Here is a 21,317-nt window from a genome sequence, read left to right as displayed (position 1 = left end):
GAGAAGTTATGAGTGTATATTCTGTCTTTGTAGAACCGGGTGTACATTTCAACATCTGAACTATTGCAGTCGGATGTTTAGACGGCCTCCAAGTCCCGACTTCTAATAACTGCAGGAGCAACAGACACCTCAACCCAATTCAACGGGCAAATCCAGTCGCAGAAACCAGAACAATGCTATTAGTGAGGTACGCTTTCTCTTTAACCAGCAGTGCGACACACAAGACAGAGCTTTGAATGGAAGTTCTGCTCAAAGACAGTTTCTTTTTATGAATTACAAGAATTTAATGTTTATTTTACAGATACAGAACAGTCATTCTGCTTCATTTATTTACTTTGAATTGCTGGAAGTCAGTGCCGTGGTACAAGCTTCTCAGAGCAGCTCAAGATGTTCAGAACATTTCAAAAATCAAATCTTGTTTTTTTTACCTCAAACAAAAACATGTGGGTGTGTTCGACACCCCCTCTGATGAGCTCAACATGCAAACATCTCGTCTACCCAGAAGGTTGATGAACTATATAACATATGGCTTTTTTTAAAGCATTAAAAACAAGGCAAATCAAAAAGTGCATCCAACACAAAAAGTAGAATTCATTTCCAGTCTCTGATCAAAGGTATTGTCTGTGTTCAGGAAGGTTCCTCCTGTCTCCTCTGTTTGCTGGCTCAATGTCTGCACCGCTCAGGTAAGAGGTGCCCTGGTGGGGAACTATTGCCATTTGGGTTCAAAGGTCAAAGTAGACCTCTTCAGGGACTCAGAGCAGGTGCCCCTGCTTCACGCAAAGATGCATTTCCTTTAAATAAATACGGCAGGGTTTATCCAACTGAGTTTCAGCCCGTGAACACACCCCACTGGTTGCGTAAGCCATCAACAGACAGGACTGTGTTGCCTTTCCTGCCTGTTTCCATTCCAACAGTGAGCGCCGTTAGCCCTGGTGGACAGCAGTCATTATCTGGGCCCGTAGTCATAGTTAGAGGGGCCACTGGTGGCTGAGTACATGTTAGCTGTGGCCGGGTTCATGTGGTGGTGGTACGTGTGTCCTCTGATGCTGGGTAACTGATAGGGGGACGGCCTGGTCTTGGCTCCCAGGTAGTGTTCGTAGGTGGTGGGGTACTTGTAAGGGTGGTGGTGCAGGGTGTCCGGGGGTAAACCGTGGGGGTCTGAGCGAAGGTCGTGGGGAGGACTGGGTCGGCCGCTGGTGAGTGAGACGCCGTGAAGGCCTCCCGGGACGGGCAAGGCGGGGCTGAGGACCCGGGACATCAGCTGGTGAGCCGAGTCGGCGTGTATGGGCGTGCCGCTGGGGTCTCGCTCGTAGTCCCGTCTGCTGTCCTCTGTGCAGGAAGAGACACGAGAACAGTCAGGGCTTGCCAATATTTACGAGGTTATGTATATTTTCCTAAACATGTTGTGTGTGTTCAGTTCTGACTGCTCGTAATGATACCTTTGTGTTTGGGTTGGAGCGGTTACAATTTGCACTGTGCAGCAATATATTAGACATTCTCATTACACTACTGTAATGCATACAAAATGAGCAGTATTTATTATATTACTCACAAGCTAAAAGCAATGTTTAGATCACGCATAAAAGTCTGACATGAGACCCAGATAATTGTAAATATTAATATAGATTATTGTTAAAAAAATTATGATGCAGTAAAAGAAAGCTTTTGACTCAAAATGTTGCAGAATACATTCCAAATAGGAACAAACAAAACAGTTGTACAATTCCTTCAGGCTTTTACAGCCAGGGTGACTCAAAGGATTATTATTAACTAATTATAAAAACACCATGTCAAAAAAATCAAGCTGTTGTCAGTTCTAATAACCTAACAATCTCCATTATGTCAGCAGTTGATGACATTGACTGGCTGGTATTTTACGTTTAATTAAAAGTATTGGCCTGATGCTCTAACTGCACCACTGTGCTTAAGTTAAAAGACAATGAGGTGAAATATATCGACAATTGACATAGAAACATTTCCCCTACAGGTTGAATAACTTAATGTGGCTATTTGTCGATAGCAGGCATGAGTTTAGAAATGAAACAGAGTGAGCTGTAGACCTTTTTCTGTGCCGTTCTGCTGAGGAGGAGATGACATTGGGTTTCTTGTTCTGGCAAAGGCACTCATCATTGGCAGAGAGCCTGGCCGGTGATTCCTGGGCCTGGAGCAAGGAGAACGGATTCAGTTACATACGCATTTAATGAATGTCAAACTCAACGTTTCTTTATTATATATAAAAAATGATGAATGAACATATTAAAAGTTTACACTGTTGCACATTGTCGGGCCCCTAAGTTAATCAAAAATCCCCATAAACTTCAGTTTAACGGCTTCAGTTAGTGCACTGGAGTCGTTTGCGGAGCTGGATGAGCAGCATTTGGAAAACGTCTTTGCACTAAGCCCGAGTATACCAGACGGGCGAGGTTCACTCTATTGTTATAATTACGAGTGTCTGATAATTTGTCAGTCACAGTCAAGCATCGCCAATTGACGTTCAAAAGATATACAGTCATTGTTTTGACTTCATTGCACTCCTTGCATTTTCCATGAGGCAATCTCCACCCATCTGGCACATGCAATAATGCAAACAGAAAATCTATTTAGCAAACGCTCTCTGGTTCTGTTCAGCATTTCTATATCACATGAAAACATGCCAATAACACTGTCTTGTCGGAGTGTAAATGCTCACCAGTCCTCTGGGTCACAGTCCCTGAAGCCCTTTGCAAAGGGATTGCTGGCTATCTTCAGCTGTGTGATCTGAAAACACATCATCAAATGTTATTTCCATTTCCACAAGTCAATGAATTGTATTTCTATTAGCAAGGACAGCAGTGATTTAGTGTTTTAAAAAAAATCACATTTAAATATGTCACACGTCTTTAATAAAATATGTGCGTTAATGGTTGAAGTCTGCAGTTAAGGGGGACACCATCACGTTCATTCAGTGTTATTTAAAACACCTGAATTCATTTAGCTGACAATAATACAAAGCTTATTGTATTTTTGAAGTGTTATGTTTCATTTACAGCTGCACATTGTCTCATTTGTAGATTCCCATACAGGCCCAGCAGCGCTAAGTTTGAAGGCTATACAATTGTTATCGTCATTTTACATCTTTTCACATTTAAATTCTGCTATTTTATGTAATTTGAACCTCCGTTGACTAACGTTATGAAGGCCATATACATAACCCGCTGTGGCTGTAGCTATCGGGGATGGAAGTATGACATTAATTCTGTAAAATGTAATTAATTCGAACATATTTGTTATCTTAGTATCACTGAGCCCTGTGCGGCGAATGCATTGCATCACAACGACCTATAGAGACTCTTCACTACACTTGTATTGTATTGTGACGTTTCACCCGTCACGAGTCGTCCTGCATCAAAGCAGAATGAACTGATGAGTCCATCAAACAGACCCCGAACTGGTGGGAAACAGAGCGACGAGGAAAGGGACGCGCATTTGTGCGCACAGAGCAGAGGCAACAACTACGCGCAACAATCGAGCAATGGAAGAGATTGCGCTCCATATTTTGATTAAGTCGTTAATGCTGTTGCGAGGGAATCACAAATCAGATTATTTAAAGTATATATATAAATAAATGTATATAAACATGTATTGTAGTGAAAGACAGTATATAGCTGCTGTTAGTTCATGCACACCACACGTGAACTTCGTACACATGCATGAAGGCTTCTTACCCGGTGGTTCTGGTACGCTGTGACCGCCGTGAAGCGGGTTTCCTCAAAAACAAAAGTTTTGTAATTCTCCTCGGCGTATTTCTCGCTATCCTTGCGGGGGTCCACGTACACCACGTGAAACCTGGGCTGGTAGCGGTGCATGGAGTTGAGAATGATCTGCAACAACCAGAGGATTCATTAGCATACTCAAGTAGACTTTATGGGACTAAAGGCTCAGCTCCACAAGGCAGGCTATTTTCCACCAGAGATGTGGTATCATTGACTTATGACACATATGAATAAGATTGAGCAAATTAATTGTCAGATATACTCATGTATAATATCTTTAACACCAAACTGGGAAGTCTAAATCAATTGAAAATTATTTAACTTACTAAATATCAAAATGTGCATTTTACACCTCCCACATTACGTATTTGTGGATATAAATAAGCAGCTTGGTAAATGGCATTAAATATAGAAATGACTGACTCGTATTTAATATGCAGACGTGTAATTAGAAGTACGTCATCTATGATATTAATCTTAATATGTAAGAGCCACCTGCAGCACAATTATCATGTAAAAACACATCTCCATTTCCATCCCACAGACATTCACACTTTTGATTATTTCAACTCCAAGATCTCCCATTTTCCTTCTCATTCCACAACTAAAGCAACTATTGCAGCGATAGACAGACACAGTGGAAGACCGAGCGGGAAGGGCTGCAAAATGTTTCCAGTGGGGAAATATTCCACTTCCTTGCTGTTATTTTTGGAGTAAAGCCTAATGTGCGGGGTCATTTTTGTGGTTTAAAAAAAGGCCGTCTGCAACATCCGACTATTGGTGAAAATATCAAAGTTGATGTCAAATCGCTTGTATCGGTCAAATGAGTGCAACGTGTGTATTCATTTTTCTGTTGGGACCTATTGTCTCTAAATGATGAGTTTAAAGTTGACGCAGTCACCGGTTACGACTGTTTGTTGACCCTGAAGGTGTCGGCAAAAGCCTACACTCTGACTATTGCTCTTTATAGAGTATTTCATCTCTAAATTATATCATTCTTTATAGTGATTTTTAATGCCGTTTGTCCACTAAAACTTAAGGAAACGTGGTCCCACACACTAAATATTTCTGCACTCCACGTGTACTCACATGGCCGTTGTCATCCAGCAGGTTGTTGGTGAGTTTGAGTTTATCAAAGGAGACGATCTGCTTCATCCACTGGGCGCCTTTGGCCGGAGAGTCCGGGTGGTAGTGCACCCTGCCCGGTGTGGCGGGGTCCGCTTTACCGGCCACCAGCCACGACGAGCTGTGGAAGGCATACCTGCGAGGGAAGAAAGTGCATTAGACTCAAGGTTACACTTGTACCGATTGCATTTATACTTTGATAAAAGTCGCCTGCGCGCGCATGCACAATGCGCGTGCACGTCTTGCGATGAGATACCAACGGAGGCTGTATAGAAAGGACAATAGGCCTCTTGACCGTGAATGTGTCTCTAATGTCAACATAATAGTCAACATGTGTTGGGCATGAATACATATTGATATATGTGCTATACATCTGTAGAATAATAATACAGCATACATTGGTATGTTCCTCTATCAAAATAGGCTACATCTATGTATGCGTGTATGTTTTCTTCTTTTGCTCTGGAATGTAAAACTATGGTTTTCCTCCAGTGTTTGTTACCGTGCTTTAGCGACAGATGTGCAAGAAAGAAAGTTACCTGTAACGTTTGTCGTCTACAGGCAGAAAGTCCATCAGGAGCATGTAGTCTGACATGGGATCCATCCCAAATATTTTCACTTGGAAAGTCGGAAACATTCTCCTGGTTGAGACAAAACAAACAAGCACGAGGCGACTGTTAAAGCTATGGACTTAAAAGGGTTGCTGTTGCTGCCTGCATGTATTTTTCGGGGGGTTAATCTGTGTGTGTCTTTGTGTGTGTGAACAACGGTTTGAATTATTTAAAATTCATCAGAGGAATCCAACTAATGATGCTGCCAGTATTATGAATACAATCCTCACGTTTTCAGAGAGACAAGCTGCTCCAGACCGAGAGAGGTCATTTATCCCGAGCTCGAGGCAACAAATGCTTCGAGCAGTTGGACATAAAGAGATCCAGTCCGTGCGCAATGAAACTCCCCTCCTCATCTGAATGGACCTTTGCGTCTGTTGCCTCTCAGCTGCGCTTTTATAACTTCTTACAAGAAGCTTTAACTTCTCTTCTGCGGGGTTGACGACTTCCAGACCCACAAAGGCCTTTACAGACATCGACATGCAGTGGAAATACTTAGAGCGCGCAGATGGGCGTTATTTGGGAAGGCGAGGTGTGGCACGAGAGTCGAGTTTAGAATTTGAACTTTTTTTTATCAGGGAGGAAAAATACATCCTGAATCGTATTTGTAGGAGATAGAAAAACACAACCGGAGACATTTCGAGGTAATGGCGTGATTTCCTTATTTATCACGTATCTGCTTTGGCCCACGACATTTGGATTTAACCTCATCCAGGAGGTTAAAGCCAAATGTCCAGATCCATATCCCCAAGAACATCGGTTGAAAGTTGAGTAATCTGCCGAGTCAGTGAAAGGGATCTTAAAATCAACGCTCAATTACCGTCAGTGTTGTGGCTCGGTGAGGCTGAAGGAGCTCCTAAAGTGCTCTGCTGCGGATCTCCTTTCTCCTGTTCGAGCACAGAGCCGCGCGACTCCACTCTCACTTTCACGATCAAATCAATTGTCTCGTGCCTCGATGTACTTCTTTAAACCACAGAACCACGGGACGACATTTTTGAGACGTGTATGCGCGCCATAGCGTTTACTGGTTGCAAATGACATTATAGTTAATAGTGTAATATTGTGTCGGATTTCCATAAGAGTCAGAGGTCAACAATGACCTCCTTTATAATCAAGTATACGTTCAGATTTTCTTTTTTTAAATTAGTCAAATAAAATCGAACTTCAGACGTCATTAAATGAGTATAATGTCTTTTTAAAAATATATATTTACATGTTTTCATTATTAACCCAATCAAAGAATTGGTGTCAATTTGTGCAATTGATGAGCCGTAAACTGATTTTTCGTGAGACTAAAGAGGATAGGGAGGGAAGCAGAGAGACTCCTATAATGTGGAAATAAGTGTAAACACGTGTCGAGGCGAATAAAAACAAGACTGCAACATTGTACTTGTACAGGAGCTGATCTCCACTCACACGTGCAAAGACTCCCGCAGATAAAAGGCTGCAAGTTTCTATAACAGCGCTGCGGAAAATGAGGACTGACGGTGGAAGAAAGCAGCTGAGCCACAGTTATTCTTTTGGGTCTTTACCGCGCAGCCACCAGCGGGCTGTTTGCAGCTGATAAACACACTGAACGCGGCTCACATGAAGGACCTCGTCTTTGAAACATCTGCAGCAGCAGGCTGCTTATACTGCAGTGTCACATTAAATATACTAGATAAAGCCAACACTGTGCGAAAATATGTTCAGGTATGTAAATCATCCGGTGTATAAATACAGGTTTATATGGTTGTATGTGCAAGAGGCCAGATGAGGATGTATGTGAAGTGGTATAATGTAATACAGTTTTCCCAGACTGGAGCCCAAAATATGGTATTTAAAAAACAACAACAAATATTGAGGAAAAAAAAAAGTTCAGTATGTGAAGAAAAAAGTGCTATATATATATATATATATATATATATATATATATATATATATATATATATATATATATATATATATATATATATATATATATATTAAAACTCCTTTCTCCTCACTTGGGTGCGTAGCATTTGCAATTCTATCTATTTTAAAATAAATCATACAAACTAAACCGAATATGTATCTTGCACCTGATTTCCGTCATCAGCATGAATGCTGCAAAATATTGACATTTTATAAAACAAAAGCGTCTTCCGGGCATCATAGCATACATGTATATTATATATATTAGTATTTTACTATAGAGCAACCCGGTCTTCGGCCCTATCTGTGCTCACCTGCCAGCCTTGGTCACGATCATCTCCGTGCCCAGCTGATTAAACTCGTCCCATAAAGCTTTCATCTCCAGCTGCACGTTAATGTTGGCCACTTTGGGGTTCTTCTTCACGATGGTTTTGCCGTTCGGAGTGGAGTTGGCGGACGACGAGGAGCAGTTGGGAGTCCCGCCGTCGCTCGACGGCGCCGGGCCCGGGTTCGAGCCCGGGTAGTTGTAGTTGTGCTGGGCGGCCGGGCAGGGCTCGAAGTGGGCCTCGTGCTGGCTGTAAGGGTCCCCGGGGGACGGGGAGAGGTGGTAGCCACCCGGCGTGTTGAGGCTGCTCAGGCTGCTCGTCGTGAAGGCTGCAACATCGCAAAAATGGGACAGCTGCGTCAGCCACGGACTGGATATGGCTGAAATCATCCCAAAAAAACTGGATTCACTAAAATGCCGAGCACTTTAGGTCGGTTAAAACACAGACAGTAAACACAGTAGCAGGATGCAGTGATCCCCAAACTATGTCACGCACAAATGCCCCCGCTTTCGGTTTAAAAGTCTCCGTCTCGGCTGCTCAATAATCCTTGAGGTTGGATCCACTGCCAGCATGCTACAACCGGCCGGATCTAAAACAACGAACGTCCGAAAAGTGGCGAAATGCTTCCAAACAAACCGCAACGCTGGCGTAAAATCGCTCCACGACTCACAAACAAGCTTCGAGTGCGTGTGAATGAGTGTTTTGCATTGGATCGATTGCGCTCTGCGCGGCCTCTGTTGTGCGCTGCTGCAGTGTGTTACACTGCAACCCAGTCTGCTCTCTTATCTGGCGCAGAGGGCCTCCCCTTTGCGATAAAACCGGTTCTTATTTCTATTTAGATAAGGAGCTGCAGGTAATGTGCCTTTTCCTCGCCCTGGGACGAGACTGATTGACAGAGAAGTGCGCCCCTTTTTAATGGGCTTTCCGGCACCCATTTAACTTTTGGATAAGGGTATCGCCCACATCAACCCCGTTAGGGAACAACAGAGGATCTGGCCGGCAGAGCGGAGTATAAACGGTTTACAAGGTAAACACACGGAGATTTGCATGAACAAACAAACAGGCAGCAGGTGACTGTTGCTTCCTCGTTATTGGACACATTGATCTATGGAATGGATTACACCCCCTTCCGACCTGGATATTCTTATTATGGTCTGTTTTCTACCATTACACAGGGTGGCCGTGTGAACCCTCCTCTTCTTGGCTTCGCTTTCAATAAATGTGATCCTGTCCACGAATTAAAGTTGACTTTTTGTACAACGCTTTGAGGTTTTGGAATGGGAATTTTTTCCCCCCCCCACTTCGCCTGCAGACGTCTCCCTGACGGTGATTATACAATAGGACTGCATTTGCATTGTTTTCCATAGTGGGCCAGCTGTAGAATGCATTTTTAATATTTTGTACAATTATTTCATTCATGCATTCTAAACCAGACTACCACATGGTGTGGTTGTGCGCATTGCTTTCCATACAACATGTCGTTGAACCACATTTCAGAGACATATAGGCTACATGCTTCAGCTGCTCTATAGGCATCAACGAGGTGATTTACCTTCCATTTCCCGGGTGACAGTGCTGTAGTGCATTTTAAAGGAACTGTGTCTGCGCAGGTCTGGCTTATCCAGGCCGGGGCTCTGCTTGTCAAACGCTGCGTTTCCTGCTTGCTCTGCAGCCGAAATTAGAGAGGCAATACTGAAAGCATTTGCCTTTGGAGAGAGAGGACCGCCGTCGTCCATAGGCAAGAGATCGAGTCGCGAAAAGTCTTTCTTCCTTCTCCTCCGCTTTCTAACCGCACAGAAAGCAGGAGAAGGCAGCGCACAATGGAGAGGAACATGCGCCAAATGGGGGTGTTCACATTCCGCCACCAGCGCGTTCCGTGGGTGCCAGAGTCTGGTTTAGACTGTTCCTGAAGTATTCCCACGGCTGGTGTGAAGACGCGAAAAGTTCTCCAAGTGCTCAGATTCAGTTGATGAATCACTAAACACGTCCCGGTCTCAAAACATAGTTCATCCTCAGAGATTAGAAAGAGAGCTTCCCTCCTTTCTCCTCCGGCTGGCGGCGGGGTGGCGTCATCTGAGTCCTGCCTTGAGGAGAAGCGAGACTGCTGCGAGAATGTCAAAAGTGAGCGAGATCCACGCCTCCCGTGCGCCAGCAGGAAAAAAAGTGTCAGTGCTGTGCGCTGGAAGTTTGATTTCAATAAGACTTTGTGTCAGTCATTTGAATTCAGCTCCAACGTCATTGCAATGTCCGGCTTCTAGAAGTGCATGCGCTGCGCATTCAGTACATTATGGGCCGGAACGCGTTTGCGTGTTTTGCGCTGTGGAAAGCCCGCATCGAGCTGCTCCTGCCCCGAGGTGTGCGGGACACACGCAGGAGCTGCACTGCGAGGCTTTTACGCAAGAGTTCACCCCGAAAATGTAGCTTTCTTTAAACATGGTATAGTAAAAACATAGAGGAATACAAGTAAATTCACATTGTTAATTTAGGTCCAATGTGTTGGGTGTTTTCTGAGTACATCAATATGTGTATGTATTTATTATTAAAGCAAATAAGAGAATATGAAATGCAATCAAGTGAGACTTTATTAATACATGATTCACTCGACATTTCGGTGATGTAAATACCTATACAGACATTTCACTACTATATCAAAGCGCCTTCGCTGCAGTCGGTAAACACAGAGAAGGAACACACGTGGCACGTCAGCCCGGAGCTGGACTTGACCTCTCCGCTTTGCCACCGTCGCGTTGCTGGCTCTCAGTTGATCGGGGTTCAGCTTTCATGTGCACCGACCAAAGATGTATTTGGTCGGAGCTACTGTGATTGCGACCGGATAGTCTAATTTACACCGGAGTCATTGAATTAAGCGGGAAGGCAGCTTCTAATGGGATGAAGCAGTTAGGGGATTAACCCTATGGCTATTTGTTTTGGATGTTCCTCCATGGGAGGCAGTGAGCATAAATAAACTACTGCAATGTGTTGTTTAGGGGCAGATGGATACATGGAAAGATGGACAGATAGACGATACATAAATATAAGATAGATAGATAGATAGATAGATAGATAGATAGATAGATAGATAGATAGATAGATAGATAGATAGATAGATAGATAGATAGATAGATAGATAGATAGATAGATGAATACATAAATATAATAGAGAGCCATGATGGATGAATAGAGACGGGTGGATGGAGATGAAGATGCGACTCAACTCTAATGTGCTTCTGCACGTTAATTACTCTCGGACATAAATCATGGAGTAGCAGTCAGTGTAACCCTCCGCTCAGTGTTCACCAGCCTTTTAAATCAGATATGATGCCATCGATACCGACTCACTTCATCATTGCCAAGTCGGAAGCCTCCTTTGTAAATACTCAGGTGATAACAGACAAAATACAGGAGCAGATCCGAATGGGAAGAGACAGTGTTGGAATTCGCTCGCAGGCCTCAGCGGCCAAAGCACTGCGGAGGCATTCATGCACTTATGAGTATAATCCGACACATTTTTACCTGCGATATTTAACGGAAAAAAAGGTCCAAACTCACAACAATAAGAGCATTTGAACCATGCATATGAAATGATTAGCTTTAGAATGACTTTTCGTTGTTGCATAAAAGCATCTTCAGCAGGTAATGCCATTGTATTATTCATGTTTTAAACGCACATGTTTGGCTTTATTAGACATGTATTTAAGAGCTACAGGATGTATCCTGAAGAGTTTCACATGTACAAAGCTGACCCGACAACAACATGAGAAAACTAGCTCGCAGCTCGCTGATCAGAGGAAACGGACTGTAAAATATTCAAATCGTCGAGACTTCTAATCAATGTAAAACACATATTTAAAGTAATATGTCTTTCTCACATACACAGTCTATGATGTTTTTAATGCTGGAAACTTAATCACGTTGGAGTATTTTTTGAAGATGATTACATTTAAAATATTGGTATGAATTTCGAGAAGAATAATCATTAAAAAAAAAGCTTGTAGTTCACATAAACGTCTGTTGGTCCTGCTTATGTAGCTGTAGAGCAACAGCTCATTTTGCTGTTTGATGTATAGGTTTATTAGTCTTTCCGGAAAATGCATTTTCTGTCGTTAAAACCCGGATTAAAAACCCAAATTTCAGCTTTCTGAGTTTGCTGCAGGTATAATTTCCACCCACATTGGAAAAACACGATGAATTTGACAGGTTTTAATCAGGTTCAAGACTTAACACGTTGGAAGTGTTTATGATTTTATTGAAGACAGGGAAATAGTGCTCACCCTCAGCATTTGGTTATTCTCTGCTTTACCTTATATGCCTGAATCCCTGCTCTCGTCTCCCGGCGGCTTAGAGAGGCAGAAGGGGGATGACATGGGCTCACGTGGCAAAGCTGGCTCTTCCAGCCCGATGCCGCGTGCGTTTATGCTCCACAATGTGCACATGCACGCATCTGTTTGGTAGAGATATAACACAAATATAGATGTGACTGCATTTGTTTCTTATAAATATGAATTGTCACATTTTGAGAATCCTGTAGTGCCACACAGCACAGACACCCTTCATGGTGTTGCTTTTCTTCCTGTTGTTTCTTACGTCATATCTGCTTCTGTCTCGGGCCTGTGTGGTCCTGTTGCAGAAACATGATGACAAATCACCAAAACAAAACAATAAATAAATAGAATCCCACCCGGTTCATTAAATGACACAGAGCTCGTGAATGTCAAGCCTCGGCGGCTGCTATTTCTGCCATTAATAATCAGACATTTGATTAGGTCATCAGTACATTTCCTCTTCTTCCTCTCTCTCTCTGCTTCCCCGTCTCTTCCTTCAGACGCATAATAATAATAATAATAATAATAATAATAATAATAATATATATATATATATATATATATATATATATATATATATATATATATATATATATATATATATATATATATATATATATATCGGCAGTCTTTAATTTAATGAGAATGTTTGTGCCACAATCAGGCTAATAAATTATTAATTACACACTTAAACAGATAATACACCATGGCTTATTCCACCACCATCATAAAAACACGATTTCTCATTCACGTTGCGTGACTGAAGCGGGGGGATGAGGCCGCGCACTGCGCATGTAAAACCCCATCCTATCTAAATATGAGTGTAAATCTGTGAATAAGCGGGAGAGGAAGTGAGCAGTCGGCCGCTGACAGCAGAGGAGCGGGCCCGGTGTCCCCTCTCTCCGCGGGGCCCTGATGCACGGAGAGCAGCAGGTCTGCAGGAGCAGGGTTGGAAAAGGAGCCTCAACTATCTTTAGGGCCTCCGGCTGCTGGTCGTCGCGAGGCACAAAAGTTTCCATATTTAGAAGAAAATTGAAATAAAAAAAGACTGCTTAAAAACGTTTTCAATAAGTATATTACAGTTAAACCTCATGAAAAAAAATGAAATTGCAAATTAATAAATCTTATCTGTAATTGCTTTTGACAAGATAATTACATGTCGTTTACAATATATATATAATGTTTAATATGAATAAAGAAAAATCAACTATAAACCTTGATAGGTTCCTATTATTATATGTATTCCATAATTCTATTCCTGGATGTGGTGAATATTAATCCTCAATAGGCCTTTAAATAACAAGTATCGCAGCTATTATTAGTCGTTATTAAGTATAATAAAATGCTTTTCTTGTGCACGTGCAGAAGCTGCACCTCGAAGCATCAGTGCTCTAATTTGGTCAATTGACTACATTTCTTCGAAAAGCTTCATTCACTCCTTCAGTTGAAAATAAAAACCTCCATGTGCTTTCCCCACACGAAATATCCACATCAGCGCGAATACTTATTTGAGTTTTTCTGTAAAAACGTCCAAACATTTGACCACAGTGATGAATATGTGTCCGTTGTCCATCAGTAATTGTTCTCCACATTTGTAATTTAATTTCTATCGTCTGTCGTTGAGTGGTTCGTTGCATGTTTGGACTTTTTAACGTGGCGCTGGTTGTTTGCCATCATAAATAAGAAAGATAAACACATCTCTAATGCTCGATAAGGTTGTGCTTATGTGCCAATATGCAGCACACGGATATAAGAGATGACTACAGTGCAAACTGAGTCTATTTGTGCACGCGAGTGCGCGTTTGCGACCAACTTGGTAGATAGTGAACACAGATTGTGGTTGCAGATCCACGTTGTCCTTCGTCAGTTATGCCTGAAGGCGACATGGATCCTGCAGTACATTGAAATAGATACAGTAATAATAAATCACAGCGATGCGACTGAAAATAAAATGATAAGATACTCAAAATACCAGAAATTACAATAACATCTTTTAAAGATACAGTCTCGTGTTTGTATGCAATTTTAAAAGTCGGCCCTTTTGGGTAATAATGTGTTATAATAACATATAGTAGATTAATTTGACTCTCATGTTATTGTTAAATTCTTGTAAATGTGACAGGGATTTTCTCTATTTTTGATTTTAATTTTTTTTTAAACAAGAACAAAATGGACCCAAACACATTTCCTTGTTGGCATATAAATGTGGTTTTCCTGTTCAGCCCTGCTGTCTTTGTATTTTGGGGCTCTTCATAAAAAGGACATGTAAAAACACAATGGAAATGAACACAATGGTTGACCAAAGGTTAAAATCATGATTCCCATGTGTCTGTTAGAGCCAAATTCCAGCATTTATTCCCACACACATTGTTAAAACATGGGAAAAAAGGCTGCAAACTTCACCTTTTAATATTTATCATTAAAAAAATCTAAAAGGAAGCATGAGCATGTTTTTGAACATTACTGGAATATCATCTTTTTACATCACAACAAACCTCATAACGTTTTCCTCTTTTGACTTTTTGTTTCTCTCAGGTGATTTAACGGCCCACACTGACATATTTAATGCTTGCAACCCAGTTTTTCGTCTTCGTATTTCTGGATTCTGAAGTGTGACGACTCCACCGGTCTATTTGTCCAAGCCGCCATGCAGAAATAAAAAACAAACAAAGAAAAGCACAATTCCAACAATTTTCACTTTCTCCCATACTCCTTGCAGTTGTCTGGAAAGATGTGTGCCACTGCTATTTGTATATTTTGGGAAGGAAGGTCCTCTCTCCACATGTCTCCTTTGAGTTAACGAATATAGGCCTGACAGCTGCCAACTGTGCCCTTCAACAGCCTCGGCAGCCCGGCCCATGAAGCCTCGACACACTGCTCCCCTCAGCCACACACCTGAAGCAACACTGCTGTTATCGTTACCTTATCATCCAACACTGAGAATACTAACCGAGTTACTTACCGATATAATAAGATACAGGCTTATTGTTGCGTATGGAAATACAAGTGTATTTTTTTTATTATTTCATCAGCATAGGAAAAATGGCGCGCATGTGTTTGTGTGTATTTACAATATTATAGTTATACAACACTGAATATTCCTTTCTTATCAATATTCATGAAGTTCAATTTCTCATAGAAAAACTAAGTGAGAGCAAAATAGTTTGGAATGTGTGTGTAAGAAGGGTGGTGTGTGTGTGTGTGTGTGTGTGTGTGTGTGTGTGTGTGTGTGTGGACTCGGTTGTAGTCAGATCTCTTTTCAAAATCACTTCTCTTTCCCTCCCGTCTTTGTTTTAAAACTGGGATGCTTTTAGCTTTTGAAAAGTATCCTTTCCCTATCTGCTGCGCCGCGGTCCCAGTCGTCATCACCTCGCCTCTCCCTGCAGTCCTATTGGAGCGCCGGTAAATAGCTGGCATTCCTGCCACAAAGAACCGATGATGTGGACTCGGGGCCTCCGTGATCTCTCCAAATTAATTAAGGCCTTTCTTGTCCCCGAGCAGGATCCGCGGCCTTTGTCTCTCTAATACATCTTAAGCCCAGTATTAAATACAAGGGCAGAGTCTACGCTCATTATAAATCTGTCACTGCCTGCTTGGCTCTTCTCGGCCTGACCCGTGAGCCTAGAGAGGCTTTGGTGGAGCAGAGAAGCCATCCTCCAGTCTGGCTCTCGCACATTGCCTCCTCCTTATCTGCCGGCCCTCCATGCTCCCCACTGGCTTGGTATTTATTTGAATATGAGAAGGTCTGCTTGTTGTTTCTGGCGAAAGGGGGCTTGAGGCAGAGACCCCCTCCCCACTACCTCATGCCCCTCTCATGCCCCCCCCTGACTTTTCTCGTCCCTGCAACGCTCCCTCGCTCCATTTGTCCCTGCGCAACCACCCTGGCTGGTTCAGTCTTCACCCGCCTCTGCTTTTGTGAACTTGAACCACAGACCTCGAGTCAAAGGCCATTACAAACAGGCCCACTATACATGTCTGTGTGTGTGTGTGTGTGTGTGTGTGTGTGTGTGTGTGTGTGTGCGTGTGTGTGCCTATCCCATTAACTACTTCCCCTCTCTAGCATAAGTTAATAACTGTTAGCAGAGGGTGATGTGTAAGCCAGCGGGGTGGCCGGAGTCTGCTTCTTTTCTTCCAAAAACTTAACTCAGTGAATATTTCCTTTCAAGTCACTTAGTAAATGTACCTTTCAGAGGCTGATCTTTTTTTATTCCAGTCTTCCTTTTCCTCATTTTCGCTTTCCCGATTGCTAAGTCCCTTTGGCACATCTTGAGACAAGGCCCTAAGGGGTCAGTAAGAGGATGAGTCCTCCAGTTCGTCTCCAATTTGAAACGCCAGAGGTGTTTAGTGGCTTTTTAACGTGGCGATTCGTTCTGTGACAGCAGGATCAGGATCACCTCTTACCAGCAGCAGGACGCGGATAACATGTCCATTAGAGAAACCCCCACACCAACCCTAAACAGTAAAAATTAGGGGATCACGGGCGTGCAGAGATTTGACCTTGAGGAATGCCAATACCGCACCCCTGGCTGAAAATGTGCAGCGGAGGAGACAGGAAAATGAGCTACAATGTGGCGTATTGTTTGGGCGGACCAGAGATTTGAGTTGAGTGGGACTATCGGCCCTTCCTGTGCTCCTCTTCCAAGATGAAGAAGCAGGAAGTCCCACAGAAGGTAAACAATGTGCAGAATGTAGCTGATACCAAGGACTGGAATTCACACCCCCATCATTGCTGTTGGCATGGCTGCGGGCCAGTTGATAATGGACACAGTGCCCACCAAACACCCGGCTTCCATGTTGGAAATATCTCCCCTTAGAGAATGTTTATATTCAGCGTAGCTTAGTGTGAAATGACCTGCAGACTTCGCTCGGTGGTGGTTTTGCATGGATTAGCCATACCTCAGGTCGTGGGCTTTGCTTCAGGTCACAGATCTTGCTCTGTGCGTCTTGTCACTCAGTCACTTGAAGAATCTGTCAAAAGCAGCCTCCACCAATCAGAGTGAGCTCTGTGCTGTCTGATACTGATTACAGCGATTCATCATGTCAGGCTCTCCCTGCCACCACATGTTTGTTTTGATCTCTTCCTCTCCAGCACGGTGACAGTGAAAGATGAGGGACCATGTGGCAGGTCCGGCACGGTGCCATGGAAAACTAGAGCACAAGAAGCACCTCTGGGTTCCAGCACCGGGCTCTGCGTGCCGGCCACAGCCGCGGCTCGGAGCTCTATGTTGGGACTCGGGAACAGCAGGAGAGGGGGGGGATTTCGCCGGCTGGCTAATTGCAGACCCAAAAGTGTAACTTTAGGTGATAGGGGGATTAAGGCATGTTGACTTGTGTTCACTGGGGGGCTAAACTGACACTCAGTTTCCCCACAGTGGACAGTTCCTGAAGCCCCCTGGAGTTGGCTGGGGGGTCTGGGTCACATTAAGGGGTACTGTGTGGCCTGCTAGGGCATGACCACATGACCAGCTCCTCTAAAACAAGCACTGCTGTGTCCATAATGTCAAATACTTCCTCCATCTGCATCCATTAGCCAGCACTGGAGGTGGCCATAGGAACATTTGAGAGCCGAAGGAAAATAAAGGGTCTGGAGATTAGTTGGCCCTTAGATGATTAAAAAGTTCCCTTGTCTATTGTACTGAAGCACTCAGAAGAATTTACTCACGGAAATATTGTTATACTTTTCTGTTTTCATTGTTGTAAATTAAAACATTTGCTACTTTGTAAATGCAATCAGAAGAAATCCCACACCGTCTGTATTATTTCCGGCTACATTTAAAATACACTATTTACATCCCTAAATAAAAATAAGGTTGATGAATTGTATAGATTTATTTTTAGCTTTAACTTTAGCTTTTCATACAGTGCATGTGTTGACATTATTGTGACATTCAAAACGCTCATCTTTGTTGCAATTCTAATTATAGTTGAATTAAATAATCTAAGATTTACAATTGTTTATGTACCCGTATAAAAATATGTATTTAAAAAGAAAGTCATATTAAGACAAATGCTGCATTTTAACATGTATGAAACTTAATTTGTGATTCAAAAGTATCACACATCTTCCAGAATATTTAACAGTGCTTTATTTTATTAATCAAATCATTGTGAACACGTCAAACTGGAATTTAATTACTTGAAACACTTTTATAAATTAAGCCCATACATTTACTTTAAACATACAAAACTTGATGTACTGTACAGTAATGTGACAAATAACGACACTTTTAAATCAAGTGTTTTTGTTTTTATTTTAAAATAACAAAATCCAACTTATTTTTGAAGCTGATGAAAATATTTCTTTAGCAATGAAAAGGGACGACAGGACCAATGAGCAAAAAAGCTTTTAACCTCAAGAGACATGTTTTATCATCCAACGTGACTTCTGGTTTCACAATAAAACCTCCAATACTCTTCTGGGTTGTGTCTGACACCGTTTTAAATGTCTTTATTTACAGTCACACAGTACTTTCACAGGTATTCCTCGGGCCCCTATCGTCCTCTCCCGCACTGTAAAACATGGGTGGACCCTCTGACAGATGAACCGAGCAGCACAGACGAGCAGGAATCTTTCTCGTCATGCGTGTTAGAGCAACCTCCCATGCGGCTTACGTTGAGAGGGGCCTGAACATTGGAGTGAACTGGATGTGGAAAGAAATAGCCCCTGTAGCCCTGTGTTTGGGTCTGATTTCTCAGCTCATTAATCTTGACTGGAGTCGTACAGTGTGTCGCGCAGGCTGGCATATTTTCAGCCAGCTTGAATGTAATGATATTTATTAGAACATGTCCTCGCTTGCAGTATGTTCCTCGCCGTATCTGACATCATTGTCCTAGATACAGAGTCGTGTTTACATATGACTAAGGCGAAGAGGGTTGGAAATCATCAATGTTCACTGTTTTTTTCTTCTCTCTTTGTAAAGATTGTTTGTCTAATTTAACCTTTGTGTCTTGTTTAAACCTCAAATCCTTCTGCTAAACATGATTTCAAATGTGTATTAAACAGCTGTATGCATAAGTAAAACTAATATTAAAATGACAATAAATCAAAATTCCCCATGTGAACAAGACTTGTTTTAACACACTAAATACTGTAGAAATAATAATAAGACCTTCAGTCCTGTTGAAACTTAAAACCTTTGTTGCTGACCTAACACCATAAAATACTATTTACGGAGTAAAAAAACTAGTTGTTCGGGAAAAAAAAACCTTCTTCTACTGTTTGCAAAGAGAAACCACTGCCTTTCATGCTTAATGCAGCTTTGTTATCATTTGGGGTGTGTGTGTGTGTGTCTGTGTGTGTCTGTGTGTGTCTGTGTGTGTCTCTGTTACAGGCCTAGGAAAAAGCAGTAGCTCCCCTGTGTGGTTTGCTGGTGTAAGAACACCTGGCACTGCAGGGGGAGAGGTGGGCATTTGGGCTCCAAGACATGACCTGCACAGCTCCACTAACACAGCAAGAGGCGGGACTTTGAGTCCCGTAAGGCAACATTAATACATTGCTATGACTAATGTCTGCCACTTAATTGGAGCTGAAACATTGCTGGTAATCTTTAGAATCTAGACCCAAATAGCATCTGAATATTGGATGCGTTTCCTTCTCCACGTTTAACCCTCAGCCGGAGTTCTTGTTGTTGAAAACACAGCTAGAAAAGCCTGTGTCATCACCTGTGACTCCATGTGACTTATGACACCAAGTTCCCCAAAACACACACACACACATACACACACACACCTATACACACACACTTTAATTACTAGAGCTAAAAAACAATTACCTATCTTTACATTTTCCAGTATCCGTAGCTTTTAAGTTTCAGTGATTTTTTAGCAAACATAACGTACACTTACAAGCAGAAATACGCACATCAAAGTAAAGATACTAGCACACACACACACACACACACACACACACACACACACACACACACACACACACACACACACACACACACACACACACACACACACACACACACAGTTATTTGGTTAGAGGCCGTTTGGTTCAAGTTGATGTTTGGTGTGAGCCGTGATATTGCGTAGCTTCAGAGGCGGCCTAATGCAGGATCAGGTGTCTCTGTCCGTATCAGATGCCTGTGTGGAGTGGATGGATAGCTTTAGATGGCATTTGTCCTCTCTGGACACTGGACCCTTCACAACCCCTCCACCTTCCAAATATTTACCTGACATGTCTCCGTGGGTGGTGGCCTATCTAAAGAAACATGTATACACACATTCACATTGATGGATTTTTTTTTTTAGCATACAGATAAACACACTGTGGTTTTACTGATTTGTGTTTTGAAAGCTGATATAGATGCTATTTGTTCCAGTATTTTACCTCATACCAAAATGTGTACAAAACACGACAAGTATTTTATGAAATGATGTCTGTGAATGGTATAAATCCTTTGAAATAGCATGTTGGGCATCATGGGAGTCCAGAACGTCCCACTATGAATTCAAATGAGTTTCCAATTAAACCTACATTATTATTTAATACACACACTGGCTGATGGATGCATTTACTTGCCCACATGCTTCAACACAGGTCCATACCCGTTTCAGGCCTCATTGGTGTCGACACTTTGAAGTTGTCGGCTGCTTGTTTACTGATGCAAATTAGCAGGTAAGGGACCTTCAGAGGAGCAGAGAGCGTGGCAGCTTCGTGGGTGGTGGGTCCTCCTTCTCACATCGCACCCCAACTTCTCTTCTCCCATCCATTCCCCTCTCTGCCTCTACCCCCCGTGAAGGAATGCTTTCAGCTGGGATCACCTGGTTGACGGGCCTAAGTCAGGCCTGCGGAGGCCAAGGTGAGTGGAGCAGCTTGGAGCAGCTTGGCATCCCGGTGCTAAAATGCATCACTGTCCAGTCATATATTTAAGCTATCCTCCCTGTAAACCATACATCTCCAAAATGGTTATTACATTTTTTTTCTTCTGATAAATGCAAGAAATAAATACAACATTTCTACTCACTACGCTAAATAAAGCATTTCAAAATTCATCTGTTTCTTTAAAAGAATGAATCATCACAGAGCTGAAGATAGCGTTGCTTATAAGAAGTTGTTTTGGAGATGCAGCAATTATAGTTATGTTTTATTTCTCTAATGTCAATGTACTTTTAACCCAAAGAATACTTTCCTCCGAAAATCCTTAATCACTGCCATTAATCTCATTTAATTTACTAATTTACAATCTATTAACGTCATGATTATTTAATCGATGGTTGGGTTAGCTTTCTGGTACTTTGATGTGATGCAGTTACCTTGTCAGAAATAATTTTATAGACTTG

At 42.3% G+C, this 21,317-nt stretch overlaps 1 protein-coding gene across 1 annotated transcript; it reads right to left on the bottom strand.

Moving 5' to 3' along the window:
* Nucleotides 1-348: 348 nt before the first annotated feature.
* On the bottom strand, nt 349-9,751 carry tbx1 (T-box transcription factor 1). The gene is made up of 8 exons (XM_068605385.1): nt 9,260-9,751; nt 7,696-8,035; nt 5,417-5,518; nt 4,842-5,013; nt 3,705-3,860; nt 2,690-2,757; nt 2,061-2,161; nt 349-1,329 (listed from the first exon to the last, which is right to left on the bottom strand). Exons 1-8 carry the CDS (start codon nt 9,441-9,443, stop codon nt 947-949), a joined length of 1,506 nt encoding a protein of 501 aa, XP_068461486.1. The 5' UTR covers nt 9,444-9,751; the 3' UTR covers nt 349-946.
* Between the last annotated feature and the right edge of the window lie 11,566 nt (nt 9,752-21,317).

This window comes from Clinocottus analis, unplaced genomic scaffold, assembly GCF_023055335.1.
Source record: "Clinocottus analis isolate CAN_PGR_092001 unplaced genomic scaffold, fCliAna1.0.p SCAF_7, whole genome shotgun sequence".
NCBI lineage: Eukaryota > Metazoa > Chordata > Actinopteri > Perciformes > Cottidae > Clinocottus > Clinocottus analis.
The sequence above is the reverse complement of the archived record's forward strand: the minus strand, read 5'-3'. Positions and strand labels throughout refer to the sequence as shown.